Source organism: Dendrobates tinctorius, unplaced genomic scaffold (assembly GCF_039654945.1).
Source record: "Dendrobates tinctorius isolate UK_male_01 unplaced genomic scaffold, ASM3965494v1 ptg000079l, whole genome shotgun sequence".
NCBI lineage: Eukaryota > Metazoa > Chordata > Amphibia > Anura > Dendrobatidae > Dendrobates > Dendrobates tinctorius.
In genome coordinates, this window is record NW_027361747.1 from 29,505,553 (window position 1) to 29,531,248 (window position 25,696).

General features: G+C 45.7%; 1 protein-coding gene across 2 annotated transcripts in view; it reads right to left on the bottom strand.

Annotated features, from left to right (window-relative positions):
* Positions 1-25,696, bottom strand: part of FRG1 (FSHD region gene 1) — a 39,830-nt gene that overhangs the window by 2,051 nt on the left and 12,083 nt on the right. Inside the window, exons 2-9 of one of the 2 annotated variants that reach the window (XM_073583656.1) lie at positions 23,185-23,280; positions 19,246-19,313; positions 10,989-11,111; positions 9,649-9,706; positions 9,430-9,544; positions 7,016-7,120; positions 5,318-5,409; positions 3,298-3,408 (exon numbers count right to left, since the gene is read on the bottom strand). In XM_073583656.1, the coding sequence (XP_073439757.1) occupies positions 3,298-3,408; positions 5,318-5,409; positions 7,016-7,120; positions 9,430-9,544; positions 9,649-9,706; positions 10,989-11,111; positions 19,246-19,313; positions 23,185-23,246 (734 nt within the window). In that variant the 5' untranslated portion in view covers positions 23,247-23,280. Of the gene's footprint in view, positions 1-3,297; positions 3,409-5,317; positions 5,410-7,015; positions 7,121-9,429; positions 9,545-9,648; positions 9,707-10,988; positions 11,112-17,758; positions 18,603-19,245; positions 19,314-23,184; positions 23,281-25,696 lie in introns of those variants that run through there. The other variant, XM_073583657.1, reaches the window with a different exon arrangement.

The window sequence follows — 25,696 nt, forward strand, 5'->3', positions numbered from 1 at the left end:
TGTCCGGGCCCGTCTGAAGTTTGCTAGAGAGCATTTGGATGATCCAGAGGAGTTTTGGGAGAATGTCCTATGGTCTGATGAAACCAAACTGGAACTGTTTGGTAGAAACACAACTTGTCGTGTTTGGAGGAAAAAGAATACTGGAAGGATGGGAAATCTTGAAAAATGAAATTCTCAAAGCACAGTTGTTAAAAATTCCGAAAAGAGGGAAGAATAGGAAGCAGTTAAGGAAACCAGGATGGATGAACACAGAACTTAAGCACATGCTAAAAAGGAAGAAAAAAATGTTTATAAAATGGAAAGAGGGAGGCATATCTAAAGAAGAATATAATGCTGTCTGCAGAACCTGCAGGGCACAAATCAGATTAACTAAAGCTGAAAATGAATTGAGGCTTGCAAGAGATGTCAAAAGCAATAATAAAGGATTTTGGGGATATGTCAAAAGTAAAAGAAAAGTCAAAGATGCTATAGGATTTTTTCAGGATGAAAATGATGAAATGGTAAGACAGGATGTTGAGAAGGCTGAACTTTTAAATTCCTATTTTGCATCTGTTTTCTCTCAGAAAGGAAATGTAACATCAACTGTTATTCACTGTCCTATTAAGGGAATAGAAGAATCCAGGATATCTATAAACAGAAAGATAGTGAGGAAACACTTAGCTAGCCTAAATGAATTCAAGTCTCCAGGTCCAGATGAATTACACCCCAGAGTACTGAAGGAGATAGCAGAAGAAATTTTTGAACCCCTCTCTATAATCTTTGAAAATTCTTGGAGAACAGGAGAAGTGCCAGAAGACTGGAGAAGAGCAAATGTTGTTCCTATCTTCAAAAAGGGGAAGAAGGTGGACCCAGGTAACTATAGGCCGGTGAGTCTGACTTCTATACCAGGAAAGATCTTTGAACAAATTATTAAACAACATGTATGTCAATACCTGGATAAGAATGAAGTGATTAAACAGAGTCAGCATGGGTTTGTAACTAATAAGTCATGTCAGACTAACTTAATTTCCTTCTATGACGGTATCACTGATTGGGTGGATCAAGGAAATGCTGTAGATATAGTATATCTTGACTTCAGCAAAGCATTTGACAAAGTCTCTCATACAATCCTTATTGAAAAAATGATTAAGTATGGAATGGACAAGGCAACTGTTAGGTGGATTCATAACTGGCTTAGTGATCGGACCCAAAGAGTGGTCGTAAATGGCTGCACATCCAGTTGGAAGAATGTCTCAAGTGGGGTACCACAGGGCTCTGTCCTGGGCCCTGTATTGTTCAACATCTTTATCAACGATTTAGATGAAGGAATTGAGGGTAAACTGATTAAATTTGCTGATGACACAAAGCTAGGAGGGATAGCTAATACTAGAGAAGAGAGAGAGAGGATTCAAAAAGATTTAAATAAACTGGAGAAGTGGGCAGCAACTAACAGAATGGTTTTTAACAGGGAGAAATGCAAAGTACTACATCTGGGCAATAAAAATGGAAAAAACATATATAGAATGGGAGGAATAGGGCTAAGTGACAGCACATGTGAAAAAGACTTGGGTATACTAATAGATCACAGACTGAATATGAGTCAACAGTGTGATGCAGCAGCAAAAAAGGCAAATGCAATTCTAGGATGTATTAACAGAAGCATACAGTCTAGATCACGTGAAGTCATTATTTCCCTCTACTCCTCTTTGGTCAGACCTCATCTGGAATATTGTGTCCAGTTTTGGGCACCACATTTTAAAAAAGACATCAACAAACTGGAGCAAGTTCAGAAAAGAGCGACCAGAATGGTGACCGGTCTGCAAACCCTGTCTTATGAGGAAAGGTTGCAGGATTTGGGAATGTTTAGTTTGCAAAAGAGAAGACTGAGAGGAGACTTAATAGCTGTCTACAAATATCTAAAGGGCTGTCACATTGTAGAAGGATCAACTTTATTCTCATTTGCACAAGGAAAGACTAGAAGCAATGGGATGAAACTGAATGGGAGGAGACACAGATTAGATATTAGAAAAAACTTTTTGACAGTTAGAGTGATCAATGAGTGGAACAGGCTGCCACGAGAAGTGGTGAGTTCTCCTTCAATGGAAGTCTTCAAACAGAGGCTGGACAGACATCTGACTGGGATGATTTAGCGAATCCTGCTTTGAGCAGGGGGTTGGACCAGATGGCCCAGGAGGTCCCTTCCAACTCTACGATTCTATGATTCTATGAGTTGCATCCATCAAACACCATACCTACTGTAAAGCATGGTGGTGGAAACATCATGCTTTGGGGCTGTTTCTCTGCAAAGGGGCCAGGACGACTGATCCGGGTACATGAAAGAATGAATGGGGCCATGTATCGTGAGATTTTGAGTGCAAACCTCCTTCCATCAGCAAGGGCATTGAAGATGAAACGTGGCTGGGTCTTTCAACATGACAATGATCCAAAGCACACCGCCAGGGCAACGAAGGAGTGGCTTCGTAAGAAGCATTTCAAGGTCCTGGAGTGGCCTAGCCAGTCTCCAGATCTCAACCCTTTAGAAAACCTTTGGAGGGAGTTGAAAGTCTGTGTTGCCAAGCGAAAAGCCAAAAACATCACTGCTCTAGAGGAGATCTGCATGGAGGAATGGGCCAACATACCAACAACAGTGTGTGGCAACCTTGTGAAGACTTACAGAAAACGTTTGACCTCTGTCATTGCCAACAAAGGATATATCACAAAGTATTGAGATGAAATTTTGTTTCTGACCAAATACTTATTTTCCACCATAATATGCAAATAAACTGAAAAAAAAACAGACAATGTGATTTTCTGGATTTTTTTTTCTCAGTTTGTCTCCCATAGTTGAGGTCTACCTATGATGTAAGTTACAGACGCCCCTCATCTTTTTAAGTGGTGGAACTTGCACTATTGCTGACTGACTAAATACTTTTTTTCCCCACTGTATAATAGATCACCAATGGAGTGGGAGCTTATCATCAATGTAATCTGTAGGATAGGTCACCAGTATGAGTTTGGTGGGGTCTGATACCCGGCACCACCACCGATTAACTGAAAACTGCATGGGCCAGATATGAGATATGCAGGGTGGAACATGGGCGTCCCTCTACAACGTTCAGTGGCCGCAGGCTTTTCAGCTGTTCGGTGTAGAAGCCCCACCAATCTCATACTAATGACCATTCCTAATGATAGGTCATCAATTGTTAGGTCCTTGATAATCCATATAAAAATAAAATAGACTGAAAGCATTCACTATAGATAAAATATATATAGTTACATATCCTTTCTATTTTCACAGTAGCACTAGACATTATTTACCTGTCCAGCAGCGCCTCATGGAAAGACCCGTCCTTTCTGGCCTTTTTCAGATCTTTGTGGTCTTCCTTGCTGATTTTAATTTTATGGTCCTGAAAACTTTGAAATTTTTTGCTGCAAAATAATATAGGACATAAAGTGAATCTGCATAATTTACAAATAAAAATACATATACATTTATAAAATCCACAGTAATCGGTTATGGAGAGGAGCCTGAGTCATTAAGACTGGCATTTTATATTCAGTCTCAGTGGACAGGACAGTTGGAGTAAGGTGAACCCAATTCATTAAAGAGGCACACACCACTTCATAAACTAGATGATCTTACCACCGGCGTGTGCCAGAAATATTACTCCAGCCAGGCACAGTGACACTAAAATGTCGTAAAGTTTGATGAGTTAGATAGGCCGGCTTCGCCACGTACCGGGGCTCTGCCAGGTTGGTGAAGCTGGCTGGGATTGGCGTAAAAATGCCAACATTCATGCTGATGTTGTGCAGCTGTAAGTAGAGCGACAATGTTTTGTAACATGTGAAGATGTGTTACAGCAGAAAACACCTTTATAAATTGAGCCCATAGTCTCCTCGCTGTCCTTTTTAGAGTCTCTTCCAAGTCATGCAAAAAATTACCTGAATACAAACACTCCAGTGCTGGGGAATGGAGGCCGTCTTTTACGCTCAGCCACTGGGATAGGATCTAAAAATTTTTTTGCTGTATAGTGAGGGAGCCGTCCTTCTATGGCCGGCACCCAAGGTGCTAGAGAGGGGTTCACTATGGCCAACCCCCGAGGAGGAAGGGGGGGGGGATCACTGGCCAACCGGTCACCACTTTTACATTAGAGACTTTAAATTACATAAAAATTGAAGATCATTTGGGGCTAACACGAAAACATCTTTACTATAAGACTAAGCATTTGTGCTTTTAACACTTGCCTGGCGCTCACGAATCTGATTTATATCTTGTCTACACCATAATAACACAGATACACACCATCAGATATGCAAGGAAATGATGTAGAAGCATAATCTTTCTATAACGGCTTCCCAGAGGATACATTCAGCTATAAACCTCCAGGTAATGATCATAAATAGGCAGCACACTCAGTGTGACATTACTGACAAGGTAATGTACTCTGGAGGTTCTCTCGTAGCACAAGCTACCATTTGTTTAAGGCATCTAAAGGGGCTTTTACTGCACTTGTTGCAAGTGTTTCTTCAAAGACAGAAGCCGCATGACTATAACAGAACCCTTGTCCAACTCACAAGAGCAGCACGGCTGCTAGGTACCATCTTCTTACATATATAGAATTTTGTTCAGAATTTTCTAAAGGTAGTAATTATCAGCGTCAATCTGATGATAACCTTGTATCAGCTACACAAACAGAGATGCTATTCCTTGTCCAACCCAATGCAACAGTTTTGCAGGACAGTCCATGGACAGATCACAGCACTTGTTTGTGGCACACGACACCTCCCATCGCTGGGTGATCGATAATCGCCAACGATGTCTGGACCAATTAACATAACATTATACTTACTAAGAGTTTCATGAAAGGAAAGTTCTGTAACTTTTTCTTATACTCCATGTTTCAGATCCTCACTATTTCCAAGTTCCAACCATTTGTTGAAAACATTCTTGCTTATTCCAGGGGCTGAGATCCTGTACCTACCTAATCCTGCTCCATCTTAGTGTTGCAATACAGTGCTGTGTGAGCTAAAGGGAACTTGTCAGCACATATACAGCTGCCATCGCTTTATACAGGATGGTAACAGGTAAGGATGTCACTTTTGGAAGTGTCCCTTACAGCAAAGAAGTTATAAATAAGTATGTGCTGTTAAAGGGTCCGGTAGATAGTCCTCAACTCCTTTGGATTCCTGCAATTCTGGCCTGAAAAACACTACTCTTCAGCCTCCAGAAGCAAAAAGGAAGGATCTCATTCACAGTAAATGGAGTGAGACGAGCATCTGAAGCATAAGATTTGACATTTGTAGAACATGTAACAAGCACTGGCTTCCGATTACTCACACATAATTCACTTCACACTGTTTAACATTGCCCCGATCTTCATCTGCTAAATCGTCTTCTCTCTTTAATTCTCTTTCTGTACAACATCGAATCTGCAATAAAGGTAAAAAATGTTGAGGTACAACACATACTCAGGACTTGTGCTATCTGCATGGGACTGATAGTTTTATTTCTCACATATAAAGGCTGAGCTTAGATCAGGGGCACACAGCTATTTTTGGCCTGAGGGCCACAATGTCTGAATGCATCACTTCCAAGTGGCGCGATAAAATCTAACCCCTTCCCTCTGTGGCCAATTTTTATTTTCTCATTTTTCTGACCCTTCTATCTGGAGTGATAACTTTTCCCCACGACATAGCCATACGAGGGGTTCCTTTTGCAGGCTTTGGCTAGTTTCACACTAGCGTTACCAAGCGCAGGGCCGCCGCTAAGCTCCGCCCCCGGCCGTGCCCCCCCGGTCAGCTCCTCCTATGGCCGCATGACGCTGCATGTGATCAGCGTGCCCTATATTTAGCGTTGGGTACGCTGGCCGTGAGCTGGTATGGTTTTGCCGGCGCATGCGCCCTTTTTACGCTGCGCCGAGCGCACAAAAATGCTAGAGTACATTTGGCGCACGTCGGCGTAGTGAAAAAGGACGCATGCGCCGGCAAAACCATACCAGCGCACGGCCAGCGTTAGAGTTAGAAATGACCAGTCAATGTGATTCTCCAGGTACGATTACAGTGAAATAAAACAAAGCTCTGTTCTCTTCCTGCACTTGGAATCACACTAGGTGCCGGCAGGGAGATCCCCGAATGACCTGGGCTGACAAATCAGTCTTTCCATAGCACACACACATGCATGGCTTATAAGTCTCCTCACTTTGACATGCCAGGCTTGGCACTGCCCACAAGAAGAAATGTTACCCTTTAGACCCCAGACCAGAGTCAGTCACCTAGCCACATCAGATCTCATACTTTACACTGATGAGAGGCAACACACCGGAACACTGTCTGCAAATTGAGATTCCGGTTTGGTATTTATAACAAGTCATATTACAAGGCTCGTTAAATAGTTGATAGTGACTTTTAGGAAAACTGCTTACAATAGGTGGCCTTAGAGTTCTAGTCCTTTTCCTCTCTGAAGAGGAAATTTGCATACTTAATTTCCCAGAGGAGCATGCAAGGCTTAGAAGTCTCCTTACTCTGACATGCCAGGCTTAGCTTGTCACTCTCTACAATGAGAAAGGTTACCTCTTAGACCTATAGCACACAGAGTAAGCCTATCCTGGCATTCTCCAAGGTCTTTTGCCTCCTGCTTATGAATGGGCACCATTATGCAGGGGGGAAAAAAAAAGTGAAAAAAGCACATTTCCCTACTGAAAAAAAACTCCTTTATAGTGGGAATTAGCATACTAGGGACAGTAAACTTTACTAGTTAATAGATCCTAAGAAAGAAAAAATTTAAAAACATAGTGATGGGTTATTCAGCCTTGCAGCCACTATTCCATGATGTCGACAGTTTAACATGCTAAAACTGCTTAAAGGTCCTCTATTAAATGCCCATTAGTCATCATGTCACAAGTTTCTCTAAAACAGAAAAAAAAAAGTTGCGTGCTAGAATGAAGTCTAAAATTTTATTGAAAGGTTTTATGGTTAGCTCATGAGCACATGTATGTACCTCAATTCAAAAAATACATGCAGTTTACAGACCAAGTACCTTTATCATCTCCCCTTCACCTGCCATCTTACTGTGTGCTACCAAGTCTCCTTCTTCATTGCAGCCGACAAAACAGCTGTTCGATGCCAGTAAGGCCATTTTCCCCTGAAAGTAATCAGATAATCCTGTGTAAGTTGAATCCTGCTGTATTTGCAGTATAATACAGTCATAGCCAAAAGTGTTTGCACCCTTGAAACTGTCACAGAAAATGGCAAATACTGTAATTATTGCAATCACACGTTTTGTTATATACAAGCTTATTTCCTTTGTGGGTAATGGAACACCACCATAATACAGAGAGAAAATGGCAAACTGGACATAATTTCATACAAACCCCAAAAATGGTCATATTTCCAACATTGTGGTTAAACAACTTTGTTTCAAGCAAATGATGCTCGTTCAAATTCACCTGTGACAAGTAACAGGTGTGGGCAATATTAAAATCAAACCTGAAGCCAGATAAAAAAGGGGAAGAATTGACTCAATCTTCGCATTGGGTTCCACACTAAGCATAGAGAACAGAAAGAGGAGAAGAGAGCTGTCTGAGGACTTGAGAACCAAAATTGTTCCAGCACTTTCGGCCATGATTACACATGATTTAAGAAGGGTCTAGTATGAAAAGCTGAAAATGTAAAAACTGCTCGGAACGGTGTTTTGTTAGCGGGGATATACACTGTATAAATATTTAACAAGTGGACTTTTTGCACATACATGTTAGTGTGCAATATCCACTATTGCATAATATTTCTTTGTCTGGTTCAAAATTCTGTGCTTTCATTCTTCCTCCCCACCTACTAAGAGCCTTGAGCGTATGTGGTCTTGTTTTTAAGCCTTGAGCCTATGTGGTCTTGTTTTTTTTCATGATCAAGTTTTATTTTTTTAATAATTTAACCCTGTAGTGACAGCATCAATTTGCTACTTAATGACCAATCCAATTTTTACAATTCTGACCACTGTCACTTTAGGAAGTTATAACTCTAGAACACTAATGGATCCCGCTGATTCTGAGATTGTTTTCTCGTGACATATTGTGCTTCATGTTAGTGGTAAAATTTCTTCGATATGACTTGTGTTTATGGAAAAAATGGAAATATGGCGACAATTTTAAAAATTTAGCAATTTTCAAACTTTTAATTTTTATGCCCTTAAATCAGAGAGATATGTAACACAAAATAGTTAATAAATAAGATTTCCCACATGTCTACTTTACATCAGCACAATTTTGGAAACAAATTTTTTTTGTTAGGAAGTAATAAGGGTTAAAATTTGACCAGCGATTTCTCATTTTTATAACAAAATTTACAAAACTATTTTTTTAGAGACCAAATCACATTATAAAACTGCACCCCTCAAGGTGCGCAAAAACACATTCACAAAGTTTATTAACCCTTCAGGTGATTCACGAGAACTAAAGCAACGTGGAAGGAAAAAATGAACATTTTACTTTTTTTGCTAAAAATTTACTTTGGAACCATTTTTTATTTTATTTTCACAAGGATATCAGGAGAAAATGGACCACAAAATTTGTTGCGCAATTTCTGCCGAGTTCGCCGATACCCCATATGTGGGGGAAAGCCACTGTTTGGGCACATGGCAGGGTTTAGATGTGAGGAAGCACTGTTTGCTTTTAAGCGCAAAATTGGCTGGAATCAATGGTGGTGCCAAGTCGCGTCTAGAGACCCCCTGATGTACCTAAACAGTGGAAACCCCCAATTCTAACTTTAGCCCAACCCTAATGGAAATAAATACATTTTTTTAATTATTTTTAGCTAACAAAGGGGGTGATAAAGGAGGGTTTGATTTACTATTTTTTTATTTTGATCACTGTGAAATACCTTATGTGAGGGATTGGGGGACTCTATTCTCTCTCCTCTGATGTGCGATCACATCAGAGGAGAGAGAAATTAAATGGAAAATCAGACTTTTTTTACGGTTGCCGTTATACTGTTAATAATGGTGATCGCAACACTGGGGTCAGGAAAAAACTGACCCGAATCATGTTCTCTGGGGTCTCAGTTATCCCCTGTAGCCGAGACCCTGGAGAAATTAAGACTATGCGGGGCGCTATACCCTTATTCCTCAGTGCCGATAAAAAAAAGCAGTGCTGTGGCATAAGTACTGTTAACTGCCGAGGCGTATCGGCGATCGTTAAGGGGTTAACTATTTTATTCCCGTTTTTGTTTTGTGCTAGTACAATACACCACCGCACTTCTGAACTGGATTGTCCTTTTAGTGATTTCCTGTAATATGTACACTAACAGGGAAGACACTGGGGTCTCTATTAGGGTTTGCGTCACAAAACGAGTGCCGATCCCGGTAAACACATATGAAATGAATCAACCCAGAGCTCTGAACCTAAAAACTACATGACTAATTATAATCAATGCAGAGATAAAACAGAAATTAGAAGTTACATCTTGAAACACGGGCTCCCACTGCTCCCTAGCGCCAATCGCATCCGAGCGACCCATGACCAGGCCATCCGAGTTTATTCCCAAGTATTTCCCATATCCAGACTTCAGCGCAATCCTTCAACAGAAATGAGATGTTATTATCAGTAAATACATGAAATGCGCCTCAATAACAGTTTGTATACATGGCAATAGGATGCCATCATTATAGACGTTTATTACCTCGAGTCTGATAGCTTTATAGCTGTGAACTGCTCCGGGGGAGCCGGACCTTCATCTTCTGGAAGGGAAGAAATTAACATTTGTTAACTTCAAAAATAATGACTGTATGAAGCAGAAGTGATAAAAGGAAAGAAATGTAAGCAGCTCATCAAATTCCCGACGGAGTCCCTGACAGCCCATCGCCAGATACCGGCTGGTTTACAGTGACATGTATCTGCGGTCTATAGTAGGGCACTGGTTTATTACTGCATGTAAATGATCCTGAAAATACAAGGATATTAGAAGATTGTTGTTTATGCAGTTCCCTAATATATGAACATGTAAAATAGCCTTCTATACTATAATAATATACAGGTCTATCTATCTGGAGAGCCCATCATCTGGCAGGAGCATGGGAACAGACTGGAGACTTCCCTTTATGTGATATGCAAACTACAGAGCAACACCAGACACCGGGAACAGTGGTGGGAACGCGACCCGCATTATCTAAGGGACTAACCTGCCGGGCTCTGAAATCTCTCTGATCACTGCAGTTACAGGCTGGAGGCAGCTGTATAACACAGCCACCATCAGGCTCAGCTCCTGAACCCATTCCAATACAGGAAAGATGTATATCTTTGTACCGTGTGGACTGTGTGTACTGTGTGTACTGTGTGTACTGAGGACTCTCAATCCTGAATATTTTTGAACCCATTCCATGAACTCACTCCAGATATGTGATGTGAGAAGGAGTTAAAGGAGTTTACAATTACATATGGCCATACAGACAGACGCAGGCAAGCTGAGTTTACAAGAACGAGAGACATTATTCGCTTCAAGGGGTTGTTCATTACTCAGACAACCCCCTACTCAATCCCTAATGTTTCCACCCCGTAAAGTAAAAAAACCTATTCTCACCTCCACTGATTGACCGCAGGGATTGCGTGACATAATATCACGCAATCACCGAGAGAGCCAGTGCTGACACAGCTGGGATGTCGCCGGCAGCGGAGGTGAATAGGTGTTATTCTTTAACTAGGGAAAACATAGGGATTGACAAGGGGTTGTCAAAGTAGTAAATATCCCTTTTAAAACTCAAGTAAAAGGACAGCGGTGGTACACTCTGTATCATGTCTATTTGCCCTTGTAAAGGATTGTATGAAAGGACTACATGATGTGCTCTTGGCTATAAAAAAAATTCTTGTCCTGTAAAACAAAACTCCTCATTTTTTTTTAATTTGGTTAGAACACGACCAGTACATTTTTTGTTACAGAGACCACAAGTCCAGTAAACACTGCCTGTAGACACTGTGACATACGGCGGTGAAGTGGTGCAATACCAAGGTGCTCTAAACACTCACCTTTGTGGGGGGCTCCAATGGTAAAAAGACCAGTGTCCAGAGCATGGATGTAGGCGCCTTTGTCCATTTCTATAGCTACGGTCCCTGAAATGTCACCCAAGGATTTGACAGCCCACCAATTTCCTAAAATAAGCAGAATTCTAATGTAAAATATCACTGCACAAAATAAAAACCACCACCAATAAGTATAAGAATCATTTTTAAACCCCTTCTTGCCCCCTGCATTTTTTTTTTTTTTCAATTCAAGAGTCACAACATATATTTTTTTCTGCTGCCAGAGCCGACTGAGGGCAAATTTTTTTGTTAGACAACTTGTAGTTCTAAATGACACTGTTCTTTTTTCATTTTACCATGACATGTTTTGTACAATGGGTAAGTTACAAGTGCCATTATATTGCAAAAACATGGATTTTTGTGAGTACTCACCGTAAAATCCTTTTCTCCGAGACGCTCATTGGGGGACACAGAGACTGTGGTGTGTGCTACTGCTGTCTGGAGGCTGACACTAAGTATACAAAAAAACAAGTTAGCTCCTCCTCCGCCGCATACACCCTCGCCCCAATAGCGGGCGGAAACCAGTTTAGTGCAAAAGCAGTAGGAGAAGCTGAGAGCGAATTAGCCTTACCGCAGAAAATCATATGTCTGAAAAAAGGACCACCCTACAATAATGAATTACACTAATCAAAATAAACCAAAGCCAACTGGCTATCAGGGTGAGTGCTGTGTCCCCCAATGAGCGTCTCGGAGAAAAGGATTTTACGGTGAGTACTCACAAAAATCCATGTTTCTCCTTCGTCTCATTGGGGGACACAGAGACTGTGGGACGTCCTAAAGCAGTCCCTGGGTGGGAGTCACTCACCAATCCAAACCGCATGCCCACCTGTTTAAAGGTGTGCTACTGCTGCCTGGAGAATTTTCCTACCCAGGCTCGCATCTGACAAAGCCTGAGTATGCACATTGTAATGCTTAGAGAACGTGTGCAGGCTTGACCAGGTTGCCGCCTTGCATACTTGCTCTGCCGAAGCCTGGTGCCGAAGCACCCAAGAGGCGCCCACTGCCCGAGTAGAGTGCACCCCTATTCCAGTTGGAATCGGCGTGCCACTGATACGGTAAGCCTCTTGGATAGTTAGGCGAATCCAACTGGCTATGGTCGACCATGAGGCTGCGAGCCCCTTCCTGCGCCCTTCGGGGATCACAAACAGCGAGTCTGTCTGGCGAAAAGGTGCTGTCCTTGACACGTACCTCCTGAGGGCCCTTACTAGGTCCAACGTGTGGAGCGCCTTCTCCACTCTGTGTACCGGAGCTGGACAAAACGAAGACAAAACGATGTCCTCATTAACATGGAAAGAGGACACAACCTTCGGCAGAAACGGTGGCGGTGGTCTAAGGACTACCTTATCCTTAAAAAAAGTCAGAAACGGGGCTCTACAGGATAGGGCTGCCAATTCCGAGACCCGCCTAATGGAAGTTATGGCTACCAAAAACACGACCTTCCTGGAAAGGTATGACAATGCGACTTCCTGCAATGGCTCAAACGGAGCTTCCTGCAGGACACCTAGAACCAGATTAAGGTCCCAGGCGTCTATGGGCGCTCTAAAGGGGGGCACCAAAATGAGAGACCCCCTGAATGAATGTCTTGACCTGCATATTGGTAGCGATCTGTCGCTGGAAGAGAACCGATAAGGCCGATATCTGTCTCCTCAGGGAACTCGGGGCCAAACCTGCGTCTAAGCCTGACTGTAGACACGCAAGGATGTTGGGAACCGAGAAGGACAAAGGCGCAACCCCGTGCTCTCGACACCAGAGAAAGAAAACCTTCCAAGTGTTATGATAGACCCTTGCCGAGGCCGGCTTCCGGGCGCTAACCATTGTAGCAACCATTTCACGCCCAAACCCCGCCTGGGTCAGAATTCAGGATTCAATGGCCATGCCGTCAAACACAGGGCCCCTAAGTTCGGGTGGTAGATCGGCCCCTGGGACAATAAGTCTGGCCGTACCGGTAGACGCCATGGCACGTCTGCGAAGAGCTGTACTAGATCCGTGTACCAAGCTCGACGGGGCCGGTCTGGAGCCAGCAGAATCGCCGGAACCCTCTCTGTCTTGATTTTTCTGATGACCCTTGGGAGAAGAGGCAGAGGGGGAAACAGATATGGGAGCCGAAACTGGCTCCATGGAAGGACCAACGCATCCACTGCGATTGCTCGCGGGTCCTGGGACCGAGCGACAAACGTGCCCACTTTGGCGTTCTCCCTGGAGGCCATCAGGTCCACGTCCGGAGTCCCCCACCGTTGGCAAATCTGCTGGAAGACCTCGGGGTGCAGGGACCATTCCCCGGCCACGACACCCTGCCGACTCAGGAAATCTGCTGCCCAATTTTCCACGCCTGGTATGTGAACTGCTGAGATTACTGAGTGGTGCCTCTCGGCCCAACGGAGTACATGCTCTATCTCGCGCATGGCTGCCCTGCTGTGCGTGCCTCCCTGGTGATTCACGTACGCCACTGCCGTGGCGTTGTCTGACTGGACCCGGACTGGGCGTCCTGCTAACCAGTGCTGAAAATGCTGCAACGCCAACCGCACCGCTCGAATCTCCAACAAGTTGATGTGATGGCGAAATACTGCTCCCCAACCGAGAAGACTCGCGTCGGTTGTGATCACCAACCATTGATCCGGAGGAAAGGGTTTCCCCTGAAGGAGAGAGGAGTCGCGCGTCCACCATTGAAGTGCTCGTCGGACCTGAAAGGACAACCTGCACTGATGATCTAGGGAGAACGGACTCCTGTCCCATGCTGCCAAGAGAGCGTGCTGTAGGGGACGAAGATGAAATTGAGCAAACGGGATTGCTTCTATTGCCGCTACCATCCTCCCTAGAACCCTCATCCCAAACCGAATCGTGTGAGGGCCTGGTTGCTGAAGACTCCGAACTCCCTGCCGGAGCGCCCGAGCCTTGTCTTGAGGGAGAATTACCAACCCTCGGGAGGTGTCGAAAATCATCCCTAGGAATGGAATCCTCTGAGCCGGGATAAGAGATGACTTTTTCCCATTGACCAACCATCCTAGGCAAGACAGGGTATCCAGCGTGATGCTGACATTCTCCTTGCATACTTGAAAGGACGGCCCCTTTACTAAGAGGTCGTCTAAGTACGGCAAAACCAATATGCCCCGAGAATGAAGAATGGCCATGACGACCGCCATTACCTTCGTGAATACCCTGGGAGCCGTGGCTAACCCGGCCGGCAGAGCCACAAATTGAAAATGCTGGCCATTGATTGCAAACCAAAGGAACTTCTGATGCGGGGGAAAAATAGGGATGTGCAGGTAGGCATCCTGGACATCGATTGAGGCCAGATATTCTCCTTGCTCCATGGCCGATATCACTGACTGGAGGGATTCCATCCGAAAGTGCCTGACTCTGATGAACCTGTTTAGGAGCTTTAGGTCCAGAACCGGTCTTACTGTTCCATCCTTCTTGGGGACCGCGAACAGGTTGGAATAAAATCCTTGAGCCTTTTCGCCCTCTGGTACCGGGACAATGACCCCGTTGCACTGAAGAATCCTGATGGCTCCTAGCAACGCCTCTGCCCGGGATTCCGATTTGGGAAGCCGGGAAAGAAAAAATCGTCTTGGAGGATGTCCGATAAACTCTATTTTGTACCTGGATGACACTAATTCCGCCACCCATGCATCGTGTGCCACCCTGACCCAGACGTGGCGGAACCTGAGCAGACGACCGCCTACTCTGCCGTCTTCGGGTACCTGATGCCTCGAGTCATGTTGCTGAGGGCCTCTGGGGCCTGGCCCCCCTTGACCTGGGTGGTCGACCCCGCATCCTCCCCAGCGGGTTGGCTTTATACGTGACCTGGCGCTCTCTGTCTTGGTTATACCGAGCTGGGGCGGTAGAACTGGCCGCTGTTGCCCATCCAGGGGTTCGAAATGCTCGAAAGCGCGCCTGCGGTTGACGAAAAGGCAGTCTACTCTTCTGCTGTGGGAGAAAGCTGCTCTTTCCCCCTGTGGCATCCGAAATGAGTTTGTCTAACTTCTCTCCAAATAGTCAATTACCCTGATATGGCAGGGACGTTAACGATTTCTTAGAAATTGAATCAGCCCGCCACAACCTTAGCCACAAGGCTCTCCTAATGGCGATAGCGTTTGTCGCCGCCAGTGCCGCGCAATTAGCCGCATCCAAGGATGCATTAATTAGATAGTCACCCGCCATCGCGATCTGATTTGCTATCTCAGACACCTCTATCGGCAAGTCTCTATCCTGTAGGACCCTATTCAAAAGACTCTGACCATGACATCATGGCCTTGGCCACCCATGTTGCCGCGAATGAAGGCAAAAGCGCTGATCCCGATGCCTCATACACTGAGCGGGCTAAACCTTCTATGAGCCGATCCGTGGGGTCCTTAATAGAAGAACCACTAGGCACTGACAACAACGATCTTGAGACCAGGCGTGACACTGGGGGATCCACAATCGGAGATTCCGCCCATCTCTTACAGAGCTCTGGTGCAAACGGGTATCTCGTCTCTAGCATTTTTTGTCCCGAAAAATGCTTGTCTGGATGTTCCCTGTGCCGTTGCACCATGTCCTCGAATTCTGGATGAGTGCAAAACACCCTATGTGGTCGCCTGGCCTTTTTAAAAGATATTTTATGGCCTGCGGTTAGGGAGACATCCTCCTCAATACCTAGAGTCTGATTGACAGCCTCAATGAGACTGTCTACCGTCTCCCGACACCCCGGGGTATCCAGGTCCAAGGATTCCTGCATGTCCTCATCCGAACTCTGCTCGCTCCTGGACAATGGTGACGGTGAGCGAGACGCCGCACTCACGGATGCCGAAGCTCCGGAGGGGCCCGGAGGGGCCCTATGGGTTTTTTCCCTATGCGTCTGCTTAGAGAGTGTGCGGTCCCTGCAGGCCGGAGGCTCTTGAGAGGTGGATGAACCCTCCCAAACAGGCGAGCCGTCGTCTCTACCCCTATCCGGGGCCTGAAGGGTCTCAATCGCCTTCGTAAGCGAAACCATAGACCGAGAAAGTGATAACGCCCATTCCGGGGGGTCCGAACCCCTGGGCTCCGTTGGAGGGGAGGGCTCCTGGGCGCGTTCGAAACTACAGGCTTCACATAACTTAATAGTCTGCCCTTGCGGGAACACAACCCCACAGGAAACGCATGCGGTATAAAAGGACGTGTGCTTTTTCCCTTTCCCAGACATACTGCAGAAGAAAGGCCAATTTTCTCTCTCTCTCTTTTCCCTCTTTTTTTTTTTTTTTTTAAGGCATAAGGGGGAATGAGGAGAAGGAGGATAACTTGCCCTAGTGTGGCTCCGGGACGGGGTCGCACTTATCCGACTCCTGCTGTCTCCCCGCGCTCCTGATCCTGCTGTTCCTTCCTCTCTGGGTAGGCTGCGATGCTCTCCTGATCGCGGCCTACCCTGTTCTGAAGCCGGGGCCTCGATTTAATCCAGCGCCCGCCCCGGACCTGGGGGCGGCGCCGGATCTGACGTCACGCCGGGGGGCGGGCCTTCCCCCCGCGGCCTAGGCCGAAGCTGCGGGCTAAATTTGGCCTGCCCGCCCGCGCATGGGCGCGCTATCCTGGCGCTCCCCCTACCGCCCTGAGGCACCCCTCTGCGGGGCCCGCACCCTGGCTACAGGTATGGGAGGGAGGAAGGAGGAAGGAAGCGGGGAGGGGAGAGGAAGGAGGGAGATGTTGCTGATCCCAGCTCTATGGTTACTCTGCGGCTCTAGCACCTGCGTTGCTGGGGCATACCTTCTCTTCCCTAAACCGACGCTAGCCTGGAGTCACTCGCTGCCCAGGGGCCCTCCCAGCCCAACCATACCTCCTTGCCATGAGGTAATCCATCTTCGGACGGTGCAGGCACCCTAGCTCTGTCCGCCTTGTCTGGGCGATGAGAGGGACCGTCCGCCGCCATGCAGCACCGCCGTCATGCGTTGGTGGAGCAGTGGGGGCGCACAGACTAGTCTTGTGCCTCTGTGCAAGCCCATGGTTTCACTACCTAGGGGTGGACAGGGCTAAGTCTGGCATAATGTCCCACGTCGCGGGAGAGGAAACGTGGAGGGACACTTGCACGTGGTCGCCTGTTGTTGGTTTGGGGAAATTGGATCCTTTCAATAGGATGCGTTGCCCCTGTCATCTCTTCTTAAAAAAATAAAAAATAAAAATAGATGTCTGGGGAAAAGTCCCAGAGATGTCCCTCGGTGCGGGAAAGGATACGCGGAGGCGATACTCGCGCGTGCTCGCCCGTTGATGGTTTGGGGAGATCGGACCCTTTCAATAGGGTCCCTCACCCCTGTCTCCTCTTCATAGCGAGAAAATATAAGAAAAATAGTCTGGAGAGACCCAGACTGTGTGTGCCTCCATCAGACACTAAGCAAAAAACTGGTTTCCGCCCGCTATCGGGGCGAGGGTGTATGCGGCGGAGGAGCTAACTTGTTTTTTTGTATACTTAGTGTCAGCCTCCAGACGGCAGTAGCACACACCACAGTCTCTGTGTCCCCCAATGAGACGAAGGAGAAATACACTTCCACCAATGTTTATTTCTATTTTTGTATTAATATCTTCACTGTGTTGCAAAAATGACCTGGCAACACTATTCTCAATGCCAGGAGGATCATCAGATGTGTTTTTAATATATTATATATATTTATGTGGTGAAAAAAAATTAAACAAAAACTATAAAAAATTCTGTGTGAGGGTGGTTTTTTTTGTATGACAAGTGTTTTTTGTTGACATCACTTTGGGGAACTTACTGTATTGTTTTTGGACGAACTCCAAATTTTGTGGCGGAAAATAGGAAAAAAAAAAGATTTTTATCATAAGATGTGGTCCATCTTATAGTATGAATTTATGATATCTTACCTGGGAGAAAGGCGGCACTGCAGTGGGGTCACTAGAGGAATGGAAGCTGGCAGCGGCAGAAATGGAGCAATGCTGCGGGTCCTGGGTGGGAGAAGTGAGTGCACTAGCGATGCAGGGATGTCAGGTGTTTCCAGAATACTCACTGCTCTGCATGCTGGGACTGTGTTCGCAGAGAGCAGAGTATTCATTGCTCCTCAGTATCGCGCACAGTGTCAGCCGGAGCCTTCCTGCAGCTGCCGGCGGGCCGTTACATGTGCCGCTGCTAAAGGGAATGAATATTCACCACATAAAATGCCTTTGGGCGTGGAATGCAGTGAACATTTATTTCTCTTTAGCAGTGGGCACAGCAGTTAGCCGCAGCAGCCGGCTCCTACCTCTGTGACCCTCAGCTCCACAGATGCTGCTCCCCCACCTATCCACCAGAGCCAGTACATCCGGACTATAAGACAAACCCCCCATTTTCCGCTGCATTTTTGGAGGATAAAAGTGCATCTTATAGTCCGAAAAATACGGTATATTTTCATCTTTTACATTTTAAAAATTACAAGAAGGAAAATGGGCCGAAGTAAAGGTTTGGGCACCCATTTGCAAGTATCACAGCTTGTAAGCGCTTTTTGTAGCCAGATAAGAGTCTTCCTGTTCTTGTTTGAGGGATTTTCATCCATTCTTCCTTGGAAAATTCTTATAATAAGGTTATACGATGGCCACTGCATGGATGGCAGAAGGACCGTGGTCCTATAAAGATGCAGAATAAACCAATGTATACTTAAAAATAAAATTATTTTGCCAAATCCTGCAAAAAATACTAGTTGTATAACTACATGTACACCTTTCAAGTTTGTCATCTAGACACACAAATGGATTGCTAAAATGAGCTGTTTTAACTCTTGGGGCCAGGGCCGGATTACAATTAAGTAAGGTCTCTTTAGGTGGCTTTTTTTTTTACTTATTTGATGCTTCATGTTATGAGATATCTACAGTATATTGGCAGATGGAATATATGCAAGTTAGTTTTTTGCAGACTTTTACACTGACATACTATGCACTTCATAGCTTGGCAATTATCCAGAGTGTCATATACACAGGACAGCCACTTTGACTTTGCAGTACATAAAAATAGAGTAGTGCAATTTGTATGACTTTATGGGCATAATACATTTTTGCCACCATGAGATAAGGTGATCTGAAAGGCAGGGAGAATTGGCTACATTACATGCGGCCATCAATAAATATCCATAGTTTATCAGTCTCCATCCATTTCAGCAGATGACGTGGAGGAGGGAGCGGAGATGTCACCTCATCCCTTATGCAAAGATCTCCCTGATCTTTTACGATATGGGGTATAATTACATTCAGTAAAGCGCATCCCTTCACTTACCGACAATATCCAAGGCGTCTTCCTTACATTCGTCCCTTTTCCTTTTATTACCTTTATTCTTTTTCTTGCTGAAAATAAATGATTATTTCATTATCTCGTTGAGTAGTTCTGCACAGCAGGGTAATATGGCCGTTACTGCTGTATAAGATGTCCACATTACCTAGCGGGTATCCATGTGGGGAAAGCTGTATGTGTGGATATGGTAAGGTCAGTGACAGTAAAGTCAAAAAGCCGGTCACCGCCATGACTAGTTGGTATGAGACAGCTGAAATGCTTTTCTCCATTGCGGTAGCAGACTGGTTACTTTGGTGACTGACACATATTAAAGGCAACCGGTTACTAGATTCATGCAGCCTGAAACATAGGCAACATGAATCAGAGCCTTGCAACCAGCGACTGCAACCAGGCATGTCGCAATGCGATGTTTCAGAGAAAACACTTTGCAGAGCTGGCTGGGGACTATAGGGAGAGGCCTGGCTAGTCCAGGGTGGCCCTAGGATGGGTTTTTCCCACCTCGCATGAGTGGATAGAGAGGTCCCTCCACATGTACATAGATAACATACTTCACATGTACATAGATAACATACTTAAGTGCAATATTGCAACTGTGGTTCATGACTCTATGACAGATTCCATTTAAACCTGTCAGCAGGAATATCCATGTTAAACTAAAGGTGTGGGCAGAATTGTACTGTCATACTGATTCAATACATACCTTTAGTGTAAAAAATCTGCAGCCTGGTTTTCATTAAAACATGAAAAATCTTGGTTTGCTCAGGGCTTCAGGGCAGGACTTGTGGGTGGAACTGCGGGTAGGGCTAGGGCCGCCATCAGGGCATTATTGCCCTGACTGGTGTATGGGGCCCGGTGGGCAGAGGGGGCCCGCATCGGGCCCGGTCTCCTCTGCTCACTGGGCCCCTACCGGCAGGTAAACAGGGCCCTTAGCGCGGCGCTGCGGGCGGCAGCTAAACGCTACTGACAAGCAGGCCCGCTCGTCAATAGTTAACAGCCGCCAGCCAATCGGAGGCTGGCAGCTGACGTCAGCTGCAGCGCACACATCGCCGGCGTCTGACGTCTGTGTCAGTCGAAGGCTAGCGCGCGCTTCAGCAGCGTGGAGGGACGGAGCCTCGCCCGCCGCTGGAGCGCGGCCAGGTAAGGAGAACTGTTTTTTTGTTTGTTTTTTTACAGCGGCGATCCGAGGGGCCGGGGGCAGAATGCTAGACAAGGGGCAGAATGCTGGAGACTGGTGCAGAATGCTGGAGACTGGGGCATGATTGGACACAGATCACACAGGATCATGGGGCAGGATGGATATGATGGAGATCATATGGGGAAGAATGGATACTCATGAGGGCGGGATGGGAGAACATATGGCTAAAGCCAGGAATGAGACACACGGGAGTCAGGATGGGGGATATTATTAACATAGGGGCTAATTAAGGGATATTATTACTGCAGTGATGTATTTAATTTTTTGAGGATACTGTTTTAAATGTGGGGGGGGCGGTCCTGTTACTGTGCAGAGCGACACTATGTCGCCTTTTTCTTCATGTGGTGTAATGTAGAAGTTGGGAAAAAATAAGTAATGTGTTCTGCAAGCGGAGCTCTAGATAACTGTGTTATTTCCTGCAGAGACGAGCCCTGGCTGTAAGAAGTGATGGCGATCTGTGCTGGATGAATGAAAAGCAAGGATGAAGGACTTCACCTAGAGACATCACTGGTGAGTTAGTGTGTTACCTGTACACTGACACTATACATTGTATACTATATACAGAGGTCCTGTGTATAATGTCACCAGTGATCACTGTATTACCTGTACATTATATACAAAGCTCCTGTGTATAATGTCATTGATCACTATATTACCTGTACACAGACACTGCATACTAAATACAGATCTCCTGTGTATAATGCCACTTATGGTGATAGTATTGTTTTTTTTATTAATGATCAGTATTGTAGTATTCAGTCACCATGTGGTGGTAATATGTGGTCTGGGCATGGTGCGGTGGTATTTGTCCCTTGTATGTGCTATTATTTGGTCACTTTGTGGTGGTAATATGTGGTCTGGTCATGGTGCGGTGGTATTTGTTCCTTGTATGTGATATTATTCGGTCACTAAGGTAGTAATATGTGGTCTGGTAATGGTGTGGCGGTATTTTTTCCTTGTATGTGGTATTATAGGTCACTATGTGGTGGTGGTAATATGTGGTCTGGACATGGTGTAGCGGTATTTGTTCCTTGTATATGATATTATTGGTCATTTTAAAAATTGAAAAATAAATAAAAATATACCTAAATTGAATTGCATATTTTAACAAATATTTAATAGGTTACAGTAGAGCTCGGCCAAAAGTTTCTACCCTGTTATGGTGGCGGCTTAAAAAAATCTTTTGTCCAACGCAAAAGCTGCCGGCTATATGTGTGATCTGGTGATGGAAACTGTTAATGAGTGATAGGTGAGAAGTGGAGTTTTTCCAAGAGAGAGTGGTGGAACTGTGGACAGTTTGAGGGGTGGAGGCGGGGCTGGGTGGAGCCTGGGCGGAGTCTCAAGGGGGGCCCTGAAAATTTTGCCAGTATGGGGCCCTGACATTCCTAGTGGCAGCCCTGGGTAGGGCCTTCGCCTCAGAGGGCTCAGCCACGGCCACTCCGCTGCCTCTGTTGCATTCATCATCTTGGTTATTTAAATTTTGGGCCAACCTAGCTGTGGGCAGCGCTCTCACATATTCAGCTGGTATTGGTCTTCGTGAAAATGGTGCTGGCACATGCATAGTTCAACCTCCAGCGGAAGATGGCACCAGAAGTGGCGCATGCGCAGAATGAGATCTCAGGCCATCACTGAGCTGAGATCCCATTCTGCGCATGTGCTGACTCCCGGTGCCATGTCTTTGAAGACCGGCAGAGGTCGATCTGAGCATGTGCCAGTGCCATTTTCGTGAAGACCGACACGAGCTGAAGCTGCAAGAGCGCCGACCACAGTTGACGCCAACCCAAAATTTTAAATAACCAAGACAATGAATGCAACACAGCCAGCGGAGGGGTCGTAGCTGAGCCCTCTGAGACGAAGACCCTACCCACTGTCTCGCCCCAAAACCAAAATTTATCATGATGAGTTAACGAAAACCAGGCTGCGCATTTTTACACTAAAGGTATGTATTAAATCAGCTTGACCGCGCCATTCTGCCCATACCTTTAGTTTAACATGGATATTCCTGCTGACTGGTCCTCTTTAAGAAGTGAAAACGCAAATTTCTCAGTATCAGACTGTTTAGCTAAAGGTCTGGCTGGACTTGTCTTTGAAAGAGCTAAATATGCAAATAAACTTTTTAAACAGGTGAAATCATGGTGACATAATACAAGAAATAATTATTGTTATGATATGAGCTGGAGTTTTTATGACAGTTAAAAAAATAAAAACAGCAACTTTTCTCCCCCAGTAGTTCTCATTTTTAGGGGCGACTTCATGACAGCCACACAGTGCACTTATCGCCACAATCATCACATCAGTGTGGCTGGCATGGTACAGATTACTTGTTGCTGGCACTAAAGATAAGTGAATAAATTTGCAGGACTCAGGTCCAGCGACTGGATCAATATTTTGAGGCTGACAGACGGTGTCCTGCAAACCGTTGCCTTCATGCAGGCATCCGCGGCTCCTCTTGTGATTAGCCAGCCAGGTGCAATATCGTGTGTGTGTTACTCTGCAACAACGACGTTGCGCTAGGCCGGCTGATCAAGAGGGGATGCTGCTTGGTAGGGGCTGCTGCAGGGCTCCTGGGCTGCAGTCTCAGAATAGCGACATGTCGGCTTGACCAGGGTCTTGCAAATAGTTCCAGACCCTCGTTGAGTGCTATACAGTTTGTCTATGAAACAACAATTTTATTTTGACATACCAAGGTAAAAAATATACATAATTAACTAACTTCCCCAGCTTCTTACCCTTTATCCTTCATTCCCTTCAGTACCAGCTTGGTAGACTTTACACGAGAATATTCAGCCATGGTGACAAAATTGACGGCAGATCTTACATCACAACTAGTGGAGGAAACAACAGCAGTTCAATATATCTATACATAATAGTATCTAGCAAATGAGGCACAAATACATAGGCTCTAGATTAGCTCCAACATCAATGTGGAATTACACGAGACAGAAAGCAGAACGGAGGTAAAGATCGTCTGAATCATAATCTCATACCAATCATCCCCCTCATATACAACTCTGTAATCTTATCCCCTGTAAATCTCTATGTAATCTCTATGTGACTGATATATAGAGACTCTCTGCATTAATCCTACCAGTAGTGTGCACCCTGTTCACATGGTGGACCTCCAAATCAACCAGCCACAAACATTAGATGGAAATCATTCAAATCTGCCGTTTTGGGGACTGAGAGGTAATTTCATGTGTATGCCTGTCACGAGTGTGTCACATCCTCCTGGGAGATCCGGGGTTAGAAGATCACTATGTATTGTGAATCGCAGTTCTTCCATTTAGCCTGTATGTTTGTGTCACCAAATTAAATGGATTTAGTTTCCTGTGGCACTGAAGCTGTTAACGACCCTTTATATGCTGGTCAGAAACTTGCAGCTCCATTTCAGCTGCTTTTGATCTTGTCATTGCATTCCCTTAAGGCCCCATCAAACACAGCGATCTCGCTAGCGAGATCGGGATTTTGTGACGCCACAGCGATCTCGCCGTGTGTGACGGGGATCAGCGACCGGCCCCCCCCGCCGGGTATCGCTGATTGTTCTCGATCGGCCTGGGCCATTTTTTGAATCGCTGGCCAGCGCGCATCGCTGCGTGTGGCAGCGGGAGCCAACGATCAGCGAGGCTCCCAGCGCTCTAAGCAGGCGCTGGGAGCTGGTCTCTAAGGTAAATATCGGGTTACTAAGTCGGCGCGCGTCACTTAGTTACCCGATGTGTACCTTAGAAACCTGCGTGCTGGCAACTCCCGGCGCGAGCACGCAGGTTTCTAAGGTACACATCGGGTAACTAAGTGACGCTCGCCGCTTAGTAACCCGATATTTACCTTAGAAACCAGCGTCCTCGCTGGTGCTGATCGCTGGTGAAGCTGCCAGTTTGGCAGCTCACTAGCGATCATGTAGCGATGCACCAGCGATCCTGACAAGGTCGTATCGTTGTCGGGATCGCTGGTGCATCTGTATGTGTGACGGGGCCTTTATAAAACCTGGCCAGACCCACTCTGCCTTACCAGTGAAAGCTTTGCTTCCTAGGTCCTTGTAGACACTATACTGAATTGGAGATTGTTGCGTGCTGTTTTTGGGTGTATGCTTTCCTTATTGTCCTATTCCCATTTGGTTGGTACATTCCTACCCTTCCCTATATACCTGTCCACCTTTGTTTGTTGCTTTCTGTTATCCCTGTTTTGTCTTTGTGTCTTGTTTACCTTTCATATCTGTCCCAGGCCTCACGGGGTGATGGAGCGGACAGATCAGGGTTTAACAAGAGCATCGCAAGGTCGGAGACTCAGGCATCTCTACCTTCAAGAGTACCCACAGGACAGGGATAGTTAGGGTCCCAGTTCCATGGAAGTTTGAAGCACCCCTTCCTTACCAAGGGAAGATGAATGGGGGCATGTCTGATACTGTTCCAGTGCAGCCTGGTCACAGACCACTCCTGCCGGCGATTTTCCGTTTATCCATGACGTGATGTTGACAGTGCAGCTTCGTGTCTTCAGCTCTGTCAATGGGGCGTCATTGTGGAAGCCATGAAGACTGACAGTCGGATCCCCGCTAAGTCGGACAGAGCTGGCAGTCATTCAGCACAATGTCAGCAGTGAGCAGGCAATGTGCTAATCTTTTGACGTGAAGTGAAATTATTGGGAAGAATTGCATCCTGAGCCAGAATAGATTGTCACAGGGCAGAACAGGCAGGCAGTCAGCAACTACCGGCCCGTAAGTTCATAGCGCCATAGCCAAAAAACATCAAAATCCCCAAGATCCTTTAATTACAAACTGTACTGTTACAAACTTTTCAAAAATAAAAAGTACAGAAAAGAGGGATTTTGGGTTCTTACCGTAAAATCTCTTTCTTGGAGCCTTCATTGGGGGACACAGATTACCATGGGTGTATGCTGCTGCTGCTAGGAGGCTGACATTATGCAAAACAAGAAAATTAGCTCCTCCCTGGCAGTATACACCCACCGCCAGGCACAAGGTACCTCAGTTGGTGAGAAAGCAGTAGGAGAAGCAACCAAAAACTATGAATAATAATAATAATAAATTTTATTTTTATAGCGCCGACATATTCCGCAGCACTTTACATTTCAGAGGGGATTTGTACAGACAATAGACATTACAGCATAACAATAATCACATACAGTAGATTATAACAAATAACAAGAGGAGTGAGGGCCCTGCTCGCAAGCTTACAGTCTATGAGGAAAGAGGTAGACACGAAAGGTGGGTGGTAACAGTTGCTCTGATTG